The following is a 13,391-nucleotide window of genomic DNA, read 5'->3' on the forward strand; positions in this document are numbered from 1 at the left end:
AGACAACAAGGGATTCGAATGGGGCAGTTTGGTTAGAGCATATGAACTTTAATGATTCAGTGTCAGGTGAGATCAGATCAGCACTGAGACGTTAAAGAGACTCCATTTAGCTCATTTAATAATGCTGTTGCAGCTTTGTTGTACTGGTAACAGATATCCTGGTCTCATTCTGAACGTGCACGCTCCGTCACATTCCAATGTAACTAAGTGCAGCCGCCAAGTTACAATGAACAGGTCTTTGTCTCTCCCTGAAAAAGAGGGTATAAACATCTATAGGCTATAGGCTTGCCTTGCCTATAAACATCTACACAACATAATTACAACTATTTTGTACATCTATCTTTTTACACATCATTCAATTATGACACCTTAAAAAAAACAAAAAAACATCACAATCTATTAAATATAATATTAGACTGACCCCTAAATACCTAAACCAAATACTTAAGATGGTTTGGAACTATTCGTTGGCAACAATTTAAAATATAGTGTCTAAAATGTAACATACTTAATACAAACTTCTTGTATAAAAATTAAATATCCCACTTACAATTGTGTGGATATTCTGAAAAAAAAAAAAAAAAAAAAAAAAAAAAACACTCTTGTTTGTGTGATATTGCTTAACTATATCATATGATATAAATATAAAGACAAAAACACATACAGGGAAACGTTTTGCCCCCATATTTTGAATTTTGGGGACATTCTAACTGAATAGTGTGGACTCTCAAGGTGTGCTTTTGTTTGGTTTATGCAAAGTGAGTGACATACTCAATGTCAGCTCGCACATTGCTAAAATAACAATTACAATATATTATCGTAGAAGATACATATAGCACACCCCTATATACAAGCTGTTTAAAGTTTAAAAACTATTTATCAGCTACAGTAAATTCCCTGCAGTTCCATATATCAAATGTTTTAACCAAGTAAAATTTAGACCAAATATAATATTCCGTTAAATAAATAGTTTTTAGATCCATATAGTGCAACCTGATGATGACCCTAAAACCTGAATCCTATACTCATGACACTATCGAATTAGTGCAAAGCCACATAGCTGTAGACTAAATAAACCGTTGTGCAACATCCACACCTCAGGGAACAAATGGTGCTAGTTCATTCGCTCCAGTTGCTCTACAGTGTCTCTCAGATCCTCCACGACAATGTCCACATCTTCACGGGAGGTACTTCTACCCACACTAATCCTCAGAGCGTTGGTGGCCATATCATACGGAATCCCACAGCTTAGAAGAATATGGGAAGGTCTAAGGAATTGAGAGCACAACAAAATTTCCATAACAAGAATTAAGCAAAATATTTTTTTTAAATCTTATGAAAAGAACGAACACATCAAGGTTTATTCAGACTAAAGGCCCAGATATACTTCATTTTCCACGTTCTAGTGAACCTTTGATTTTGTGCGCTCTAATCACTTAAACATTTAAACATGTACTCTTTGAGCCATCATTATACTTTTTAAAGAAAATATTTAACAAAGAAAGCATGAAATTCACTTTGAAGGTTTGCTTTGTATATGTAGCAATGTGTAGGACATGCTAGCCTACCAGATTAAAGACTGTCCACACCAAGAACGATAAATAAAACAATAAAACAAAAATCACTAACTCTAAGGTGAAGTCCACACCATAATTACAATGATTACGGCACAGAGAAAAGATGTGAATGGATTCACTTTCAGTACCGACTTGCAGGATAGTTGTGTGCTGAAATTATGTTCACAGAACTTACCTTAAAAACACTGTTTAGAATAAACCACATTATTGCCGATGATGTGGACACTAATATAGTTATCATTATAGTTATTGTTCTTAGTGTAAACAGGCCTTAAGAGGTGAGCTTGTTAACCATAAGAAGCTGAAAACCATGTTTAAACATTTGTTTAGCTGGTTATATCTTGTAATACACAATTTAAAATATTTACAGTGGGGAGAACAAGTATTTGATACACTGCCGATTTGGCAGGTTTTCCCACTTACAAAGCATGTAGAAGTCTGTAATTTTTATCATAGGTACTCTTCAACTGTGAGTGACGGAATCTAAAACAAAAATCCAGAAAATCACATTGTATGATTTTTAAATAATTAATTTGCATTTTATTCCATGACATAAGTATTTGATACATCAGAAAAGCAGAACTTAATATTTGGTTCAGAAACCTTTGTTTGCAATTACAGAGATCATACGTTTCCTGTAGTTCTTGACCAGGTTTGCACACACTGCAGGGATTTTGGCCCACTCCTCCATATAGACCTTCTCCAGATCCTTCAGGTTTCGGGGCTGTCGCTGGGCAATACGGACTTTCAGCTCCCTCCAAAGATTCTCTATTGGGTTCAGGTCTGGAGACTGGCTAGGCCACTCCAGGACCTTGAGATGCTTCTTACGGAGCCACTCCTTAGTTGCCCTGGCTGTGTGTTTCGGGTCGTTGTCATGCTGGAAGACCCAGCCATGACCCATCTTCAATGCTCTTACTGAGGGAAGGAGGTTGTTGGCCAAGATCTCGAGATACATGGCCCCATCCATCCTCCCCTCAATACGGTGCAGTCGTCCTGTCCCCTTTGCAGAAAAGCATCCCCAAAGAATGATGTTTCCACCTCCATGCTTCACGGTTGGGATGGTGTTCTTGAGGTTGTACTCATCCTTCTTCTTCCCCCAAACACGGCGAGTGGAGTTTAGACCAAAAAGCTCTATTTTTGTCTCATCAGACCACATGACCTCCCATTCCTCCTCTGGATCGTCCAGATGGTCATTGGCAAACTTCAGACGGGCCTGGACATGCACTGGCTTGAGCAGGGGGACTTTGCATGCGCTGCAGGATTTTAATCCATGGCGGCGTAGTGTGTTACTAATGGTTTTCTTTGAGACTGGGGTCCCAGCTCTCTTCAGGTCATTGACCAGGTTCTGCCATGTAGTTCTGGGCTGATCCCTCACCTTCCTCATGATCACTGATGTCCCACGAGGTGAGATCTTGCATGGTGCCCCAGACCGTGGGAGATTGACCGTCATCTTGAACTTCTTCCATTTTCTAATAATTGCGCCAACAGTTGTTGCCTTCTCACCAAGCTGCTTGCCTATTGTCCTATAGCCCATCCCAGCCTTGTGCAGGTCTACAATTTTATCCCTGATGTCCTTACACAGCTCTCTAGTCTTGGCCATTGTGGAGAGGTTGGAGTCTGTTTGATTGAGTGTGTGGACAGGTGTCTTTTATACAGGTAACGAGGTCAAACAGGTGCAGTTAATACAGCTAATGAGTGGAGAACAGGAGGGCTTCTTAAAGAAAAACTAACAGGTCTGTGAGAGCCGGAATTCTTACTGGTTGGTAGGTGATCAAATACTTATGTCATGCAATAAAATGCAAATTGATTATTTAAAAATCATACAATGTGATTTTCTGGATTTTTGTTTTAGATTCTGTCTCTCACAGTTGAAGTGTACCTATGATAAAAATTACAGACCTCTACATGCTTTGTAAGTAGGAAAACCTGCAAAATCGGCAGTGTATCAAATACTTGTTCTCCCCACTGTATATATATTTTTTAATATATGGTTAAGCTATATTTTAGGATTTAAGAGCACCTTAAACAAAAATCATTTAGGGGTTCAAGGGACAGGATTTGAAAAACTGGAGAAAACTCACAACTGTCCTTATACAAAAATCAACTGATATTGACCCCAAACATTTTGATTGTAAGTACAGATGACTTACTGGTCTCCTCTGTCTGAGTGGCAGGCAGCACCCACACTGGCCAACAACCTCCTACAGGTGGACAGCACTCTACGCCCTACGGCAGGGGGGAAGAGTCTTATCAATTATTCACAAGAGCTCTTGTGTTTTACAAATCTGCAGGGTCATGACCTGACCTACTTCTAAACCAATACACATGTGGGGAAAAAAATAAAACATTACTGATGTTGTTATGTAAATGTAGCCACTGGAATTGCATGTCAGTTAATAAAGCTTGATTAATATATCATGTCTGTGATGGATCTTTATGAATGTTTAATGCACATTTGTGCACTATAAATGTAGGTGACATTTTGAACCTATAAATATCAGGAGGTATAATTAGACCTGTCACGATTATTAAATAATCGTTTGATCGCGATTAATTGGTCTAATCGCGGTCATTACAGATGATCGTTATTATTGCCCACTATTAGAAGACACAAGGGGGCCCTGTAGTACCTGCAGCACTCTACTTCTACCGGTCTCCCTCTGAGCGCATTACGTTCAAATGATATTGCCCTGTTGATTTCTCCATCATTTTGAGTTAGAGCAGCCCAGTTATTCAACAATGATGGATTTAGTTTCGAAGCCGAAAACGACAATGCCGATCTGGGCACATTTTGGTCAGTTTATATTTGTGATTCATTGTTTCTGTTATTTACAGAATTTTCAAATTATATAAATATATTTATATTTTACTTTAGTTTGGAATGAGATATTGACAGTCCATTTTGTGTTATGGTAACTTTATTGTGATTGTTTCTATTATTTATACTTTCATATACATTTACATTGTTTCTTTAAATGTACACATTTCTGAAAGATACATATTTTTCATTGAATAAATTACTTTAATATTATAGGCTATAAGTTTATTAATGTGTTATTGCAAGTGACAACTTACAAGGGATTCAATTAAATAATCACAACAATTTGTATGACAATTAATCGACAAAGCCCTAAAACAGGCAATTAATCGGCAAAGCCCTAAAACAGACAATTAATCGTCATAATCGCAATTATTTATTGGACAATTAATCGTCAGCCAAATTTCATAATCGTGACAGCCCTAGGTATAATCATATATAATTATGTACTGTGAAAGACAAATTATGAGGCTAGAAAATGGCCATCCACTCACCTTGAAGTCCTCTTCCCAGAATGGAAACATTGCATGTGTTGGGCAAAACGGCTGATCCAGAAAAATGGCTGTTAAAGTGAATCTTATCTTTTCCAAAGACAGCCTGAAAAATTTAAATACAATAAAAATAAGAAAAAAATAAATATGAAATATATTCAGGTGTATATATATATATATGTACTGTATATACAGTCATATAAAAATTATTCAGACACCAGATATTATTTTTGATTTGTTTTACTAGTGGGTGCAGGACACTATAGTTCATTTATGTAAGTGAGGATAGAAAAATTCATCATATAGTGGACTACCAGTCAAATTTCTAAAAATTTGGGACCAAAAATTATTCAGACACTTTGACCTGGCCATGTTTTTGCTTTTTGGACTGGTTGCCCACTGAAGCCAAGCAGGGTTGAGCCTGGTCAGTACCTGGATACGAGACCTCCTGGGGAAAACTAGGTTGCTGCCGGAGGAGGTGTTAGTGAGGCCAGCAGGGGGTGCTCACCCTGTGGTCTGTGTGGGTCCTAACCAGGGGGGCAGCGTTTCATATTATTTTGAAGCTTCCCCGGGCGCCGCCATTGGCTAGCGGACCCCTACCTGCTGTTAGCATCCCATTGACTCCCATTCATTTTGGCGTCACTTTGACAGCGAATAACTTTACATCTGATGCGTTTAAAGACTCCATTTGTCCATTATTTATTTCTAAAGAAACACGACAATGTATAAAAGGCTCCATTACCTTGTAGCTTACGTTATGGCCCCGTAGAAGCAATTTTTGTAAAAATAGGCTAACGATTGCGTAGGAAATTACCGTATGGACAGGAGGAGAAGCTCGCGGACAATCGGGGGGACGTGAAGGCAAAATGACAAAATAATTAATCAGAATACCTACTAAAAGTTTCTCCTGCTCCTAGCTCATGAACACCTCCTACTCACACTCTCCGTCTCTGCAAGTTTCGGAAGGGAATGATTCAGATTTCTCTTGGCACAGCTACTAGAAGACAGACGGGTTACTCACGTCACATCTACGTCGTCAAGCTCAGTTTGAGTCTGCGCAGTACGCTCGACCCCCAGGAAGTGAAAGCTTCTAATTGACTTCACTTGTCTCCGTTGAATCCAATGGGGGCGCTGTGTCCAGTTTATATACTGTCTATGGTCCCAACTAGTGTTGCTTTCGTCAACGAAAATTATGACGAAATATTGTCGTCAACGAACCGTTATCACCTGACGAAAACGAGACGAGACTAGACGTAAATGCATGGTCATGTGACGATGACTAAAATACATGTATAATGCAATATCGTTGACGAATAAAAACGAGACTAAATGTGGTTTAAAAAATAAAAACTATGCTAAAATGTCTCTTCATTTTCGTTGACCAAAACGAGACGAGACGAAATGTAACGTCACGACGAATGAGAGAGTTGTGCGTGAACCCATAGCTTTGTCGGCTTTAAATTCTGGATTGCGATCTGGTCACCCGATTATCAGCGAATTTAACCATATATTACTCCATTAGTTATTCTATTAAAATGTCTCATTGATATATTTGACACATTCATAATCATTACTTTTGCTGGTTCTTTGTGACAGCTGTTATGTGCGTTATTGGCAGCGTCTCTTGTTACATGAACACGTCACCGCATTAGCGCCAGAACATGGAGATTTTATTTTAGAGTATAATCGCACAACCTATTCGATATTTTATAATTAAATAAACTAATCGAATATCCAAAAATCGTGACTCATCCCTGCATGGAATCTCTTGTTTCTTTTCCCAAATCTTCACTCACGTCACGTCTCACCCATTTTCTAAAGGTAGCCTATTATAAACGTTTCTTGGTTCACTTTTAATTAAGCCTATTATATTCGTATTCTTTACTGTGGTAAAGTAGAAAAACGCTGTAGGACAGATAGCCTACATTTGTACTTGCATGTCAAATTCTTTTTAACACAGTTTGTGCTTGTTATATTAGACATTGGGCGCGAGTTTAGTTGTAAAGCGCGTTTCACACGCGCGGGTGATTTTTAGTTTCACTTTCTCTGGCAGCGCAATCTCAAACACAGCCTAAATATCTTGCCCTTGTGGAGGATAAAATTCGCTCTTCAAACCAATTTACATCAAGTAGAAAACACGAAGATATCATAAAGAGATCGATATCTTCGTGTTTTCCTGCTCGTGTCCCACATCCCGCTCAAAGCGCAGAGTGTATCGCGTCTTTGTGTGGAAATATAAAACGAGTTTTTTTTTTTTTTTTATAACCCCCCGAATATTAAAATTTAATATTATTTTTTAATAATAATACCGCGGTGGTAAAAAAAACCTGCCACCGTCACAGCCCTAAATATAGGCCTACTAAATAGCCTATAATAAGATAGCCTTGTTTGAAATTATATATTGACTGGGTTAAATAGAATCGCATTACTAAAAAGAGACTAAAATACAATTTTCATTGACTAAAACTAGACTAAAATGTCATCAGTTTTCGTCGACTAAAACTAGACTAAAATGTCATCAGTTTTCGTTGACTAAAACTAGACTAAAATGTCATCAGTTTTCGTCGACTAAAACTTGACTAGACTAAAAAGAGTATGAATGTGACTAAAACTAATAAAAACTAAAATGACAGCCTGACACAAAGACTAGACTAAAACTAAAATTAAAACAGGCCGCCAAAAACAACACTAGTCCCAACGCCCCAGTAAAGTGATGGGGACACTATACTGTCAAAGAACACCGTCCTTCGGATGAGACGTTAAACCGAGGTCCTGACTTTCTGTGGTCATTAAAAATCCCAGGATGTCCTTCGGAAAAAGAGTAACTAGACTAACCCCGGCATCCTGGCCAAATTTGCCCATTGGCCTCTTCCCATCATGGCCTCCTAATCATCCTCATATACTGATTGGCTTCATCACTCTGTCTCCTCTCCACCAATAAGACGGTGTGTGGTGGCGTTCTGCAATATGGCTGCCGTCGCATCATCCAGGTGGATGCTGCACATTGGTGGTGGTTGAGGAGATTCTCTCCTTCTATTTGATTACCTAGAAAAGCGCTATATAAATGTAATGAATTCCTATTATTATTATTATTATTATGTTTTGCTTAAGTGTTTTTTCTTTAATTGCTAATGCGACCTTTTTACACCACAGACTGAACAATATTAAGCATTGTTTGGTAATTGGGTTGGCCTAAATTGGTATTATCTAATTGTGTATTTAAATTTAACAGCTGACAGCTATTCAACCTAATTCATTTGTGAGACAGTTTAACAGAAGGATGGCCAAAACCAGTGAAATATCAAATGATTTGATAACTCTGAGCTCTTGTCATATTTTATTACCATTTTCTAAACTATAGTGAATAAACTGTGATAATGTGAGAAATGTTGAAGGTGTCTGAATAAATTTAGGTTTGACTGTATATACACACACACACCAATAATATGTATATATAAACGTTTATAGATGCGATTCATCAATGCTGTCAAATCAATTAATTGCAATTAATCACATCTAACATAAAAGTTTGTAAATATATGTGTGCATGTATACATAGGGCTGTCAATAGATTACATTTTTAATCACGATTAATTGTATCCTCATTTATCTTGTTTTAATAAAATAGAAAACCATTATTTCAAATTGTAATACTATTTCACTATTACTGTTTTTTTTATCAAATAAGAGATTAAAGAGACTTCTTTCAAAAATGTTAAAAATAGTAATGTTTCCAAACTTTTGACCTGTACTGTATACACACACAAACTGTTATGTCAGATGCGATTAATTGATTTGAAAGCATATTTGTACCAGTCATCTATAAAGCAGAAACAAGACTTACAAGCAGCTTCTGCTCTAGATAACATCGGATATCCAGGAAATGGGCTTCATACTCTGCTAGATTTAAGCTTACCAATTCGGCAGCCTTTACCCAAAAAGAAAAGAAAAAAAAAGGTACTGAATTTTTTTTTCCACATGTACAAACAGCAAACTTTATACTGAGTGAGTTTTACCTTTCCCAGGCCTGCTATCATTGCTGTGTTCTCAGTTCTGAAAAATAAAGAGATAACCACAGTATTGATTTCAGAGTCGGTAACATACTTATTTTAATTCTGTTCAATAATTCATCACCCATACATGAAACCACATCACACAATAAACCATGTCATACCCTGGCCTGAAGTTGCGCTCTTGTCCTCCTCCAAAAAGCAGAGGGTAAACAGGGGTTGTGGTTCCAGGATCATTCACGAACAAAGCACCGATTCGAGGGCCATAAAACTGGAACACACCATCAACAGGATTGTGATCTTTCTTCGCTTAGAGAGAGATGCGATATCAACAGCGTCTCTTGTTACTTACCTTGTGTCCTACAATGGTAATGTAGTCTACTCCCAGCTCATGTGCATCCACTCGTATCTTTCCGATAGCCTGGGCTGCATCAGTGTGCAGGAGGATTCTGGGAGCTGATGTTGCCCTCTGTTTGTTTACATCCTTCACCCTCTGACAAATATCCTTAATTGGCTGTTGAAGGGAGAATCTCATCAGTTACTCTGCTTATTCTAAATCATGACAGAAAAAAAACAAATCTACAGTATTATTTTCATCAGCACAGCAAAACTTAACTGGCCATACTACATCTGCAATGCAAGCTACTCTTTAACATAATGTTTATAAAACACTTGTTTATAAATGCAATTTCACACTCACAATAAAGTAGGGCTGCACGATATTGAAGAAAAATGCGATATGAATACTCATTAAATACTGCGATATTCGATATGCGATACGATAATGCTTAAGTGTGTAAAATAAACTTAAATTATCTTTAAAATATTTAAAATTATATAACCTACATACGTGTTTCACATTATTTTTCTGACAAGAAAACATCCCTACAACTTCTGAAAGTGAACAGCAGTGTTTTACTGTAGCAAGAAGTTAATAGTTAATAAAAGAAGTGTTATTTTAACATCAGTGTAAACCACAGGGTTTAGGGTATCAGGTTATCCTACATTAGGATTATTAAACAAAATAAACTGAATAATCAAACGTAAAAACACTGCTTAGTTTTCACTGTCTGAATTAAATATACACTGATTCTTATTAAAGCTACTACAAAAGTTATTCAGCCAGTCTTTTGTTCATGACCCCAGTTACTGCAAGCCGTTGCGATATTCATATCGCGATATATACATTTGCAATATTTCGATAATTTCGATATATTGTGCAGCCCTACAATAAAGCCTTGTCCCAATGGCCAAAACAAAGCCATGCTATATTGCTTAACTATGAAATAGTTTGACACACTGCTGTCAGGGCAACATGCTCACCATAATGATGCCTGTCTCATTATTGGCCAGCATGATCGACACCAAGCAGGTGGTGGGACGAATCGCTGCAATGACATCCTCAACCTCTACCCGAGCCGTCACCTTGGAAACGGGCACAAATGTGACATCTACAACGAGAATCCAATAAGGGCCAATCAGAGCACAAATATCTTGCATTCATTCATATTCATATTTTAATACAGATAGCAATAGACACATTTTGGATGCAATATTCTCAGTTATAGTTGTAAATTGAGGTAATGTCCACTTCCTCAAGCTAAACCTTCAGAGAACAAGTCTCCATTTGAAGTTTTAGACCAAAAGTCCAGTCCTGCTAACTAACCTGCTTTGCCCTCTTTTAGCAAGTGTTTAGCTGTGAGTTTGATGGAGTCATGCTCCACATTAGAGATGATAATATGAGGTAAGGAGCCTCTTCCATTCAGCTGCTGGCTGTTCATGCCTTCCTCTGCAGACGTCTTGCTCTTCCTGAAGTGCTCCACAGCTGTGTGAAACACCAGATTATTGGCCTGAAAGTCCAGGAGAAAAAGAGAGCTAAATAATGATAAAGTGGAATCATTTCTTCTGAATACCTGCATTTTTTTCATGTATTCAACGCACTTCTCAACACAAGCGTCATTCATCATTAGGACCACCACAAGAAGCCTTACGGATAGTGTTTCATTTGTGTTTCAAGGGTTGTTCACACCAACACGAATGTTCGGTCCAAATTTTCATGTGATTTGTCAGTAGAATGAATGAAAATGAATCAACACCAAATACAAGACTACAGAGACTAGAGCCGATTCCAGATTCTTCCTCTGTTATTAAAAGGTTAAAGGATTATTTCACATAAATTAGAACACCTCTCCTTAAAAACTTGTCACACTGATGGCATGCAAATGTTTGTGTTGGTCTAAATAGACACATTACCATTCATTAAAATGAAAATGTTTATTGCATTCAATTTATGTAGTTGATATTCGTTTTGGTGTGAACAGGCAATTACTGAACTAAATTAATACATTACATGCATTAATTAAGTACAACTACAAATGAGTGGACACATAAGTTATTTATTATAAAGGAACCAATGATATAAAAGGTGCAGTCACATTAATAAAATTGATGCTCACGTGAGACTCCCGATCACGGAGATTCATATTGAAGTGACTGGACTTTGCCTACGAAATTTCGCCATGCAACTGTAAATGTGACTGCACCTTTATCGGGTCTAGAACAGAGCTACAACAGAAGTGAAATTGCAGAAAAAAAGATTCATTAAAAAGTCCATTCATTTATCTTACTATTATTTTTTACTCACTATAATTATTGTTTTCATAAAATGTGAATTACCCATATGAAACAGCTTTTAAGGCCTTCAATATTGTGCAATATTGTGTTCAAATGTAAAAGAACATTTGCTAAATTCTGTTTGAACTGTGCTCTTGAAACCCTCACCTCAGTTCCTCCTGAAGTAAAAATAATGTCTGCTGCTTTTCCACCAACCATCCTTGCAATGGTGTCTCTGGAATGGTAAATGATGTCCCTGGCATTCAGACCTAGTATTGGTGGGAAACTATATGAGCATGTGTTAAGGGATAGTTCTCCCCCAAAAATGACAATTCTGTCATCATTTACAAACCCTCATTTTATTCCAAACCTGTTGGACTTTCTTTCTTTCGAGAAATGCATCAGTGTTTTTTGCCCATACAATGGAAGTAAATGGAAATCCACGAAGGTTTAGAAAGACGTGAGTGTGAGTAAATGATGACAGAATTTTCATTTTTGGGTGGATCATCCCTTTAAATGTGATATATCAGTGGTCGAGGTCTGCCATACATCTATCTTTGAGAGCCTCATACCTGGTAGGTAATTACTGCTAGGATTTCCCCATGCATCAGTTAAAGCATCAGTAACAACCCTGATCACCTCTGGATCGACTGGTGTGGTGGCGTTGTAATCCATGTATATTCTGCAGCAGACAAAGCTGTTTAACAAACTACATTCTGGAGCATGTGGCGTATTGAATGCGAATGACTTCATGTCCAGTCTAGGATTGATATAGGCATATTCATTACCTATCTGGCCCATCAGCCACACCATGATGATTCAGGTCAGATGCACAATGAGGTGTTAAGGTTCCCCATAAATTATGATCCAGGATGACAGGGGTATCAATCTTCTCAGCCATTATCTGGATTACATTGGTAGATAAAAGGACAAAATACATCAGTCTAAACATGCATGGCAATAAAAACTTGCTTTAAAATTATGACCACTAACGACAAAAACAGTAATACGGGTCATGTCATAAAAAGGCTTGTTGGGTCGTCACACATATAACATATATATATACTTTTTTTCTTGGTTTAGACAAGCTATGGTTGTTAATACAAGGTTGACATTTAATCTAAATTAAGTTTCATGCAACAATGTCGCAATAAAATCGCGCAAGTAATTTATTGTAACGTACTTTGATTCATACTGTAACGTTAGATGATTGACTGCTGGTCGAGTCACATTACTGTATATTGTCTAGTCGCATGACAGCTAAAACACTTAAACTGCGCTTACAGTCGCTTTACAAAAGCCGTCGCTGAGATAACTACTGATAAACCTGATGAACTTATGTAATTATATACCACTGACTGACCTTTTATTCTTAAGCGTACGTCCTGTCAATGATTCACGGTTAAACTGGTGATACGGCAGATCGCAGCACGTTGAACTTTGAACCGGAAACGCACTCCTCTCTAGACGGTCGCTGTTTCTCTACTACAGCGAAGGCTTGGGTCATGAATATTAATCAGATCGTGCTGACGTTACATGGTAAACATTAAAGGGCGTCCCGTCGTGTAGTAGTAATACAGTTTTTTTTCGATTGCTAAACGGCAGTGGGCACAACTGGAGTCACATGTGCAAAACTCTAACTACAGTCTGCACAGTAGCAGTTCACGTGGACCAAACTCTAGTTCGTTTTTCATTGCTTGAACACAGTTTTCAAAACTCTACACACTTATCCCATGACCTGCACAACACTGTGGATTTACAGCACTTTGTTCAAATGCTAACACACTGCTGTCAAAACTGTGAACCACACATTCAAAACAGAATAGATTTCAGCCTTGTGCCTTTCAAACACTGCTGATTGCAAATTCAGCTGAAAGGCTCC

At 37.6% G+C, this 13,391-nt stretch overlaps 1 protein-coding gene across 2 annotated transcripts; it reads right to left on the reverse strand.

Annotated features, from left to right (window-relative positions):
• Positions 1-261: 261 nt before the first annotated feature.
• On the reverse strand, positions 262-12,990 carry scly (selenocysteine lyase). Of its 2 annotated transcripts, none has more exons than XM_084127887.1 (13): positions 12,873-12,990; positions 12,298-12,413; positions 12,082-12,191; positions 11,678-11,778; positions 10,563-10,746; positions 10,220-10,347; positions 9,249-9,410; positions 9,061-9,167; positions 8,903-8,939; positions 8,731-8,814; positions 4,890-4,992; positions 3,728-3,803; positions 262-1,268 (listed from the first exon to the last, which is right to left on the reverse strand). In XM_084127887.1, exons 2-13 carry the CDS (start codon positions 12,408-12,410, stop codon positions 1,115-1,117), a joined length of 1,359 nt encoding a protein of 452 aa, XP_083984013.1. In that variant the 5' UTR covers positions 12,411-12,413; positions 12,873-12,990; the 3' UTR covers positions 262-1,114. The 2 variants fall into 2 exon arrangements, with proteins under 2 accessions (XP_083984013.1, XP_083984014.1); XM_084127888.1 differs by lacking the exon at positions 12,873-12,990 and adding an exon at positions 12,693-12,825.
• Between the last annotated feature and the right edge of the window lie 401 nt (positions 12,991-13,391).

This window comes from Abramis brama (assembly GCF_963993115.1).
Source record: "Abramis brama genome assembly, chromosome: 11".
Lineage (NCBI taxonomy): Eukaryota > Metazoa > Chordata > Actinopteri > Cypriniformes > Leuciscidae > Abramis > Abramis brama.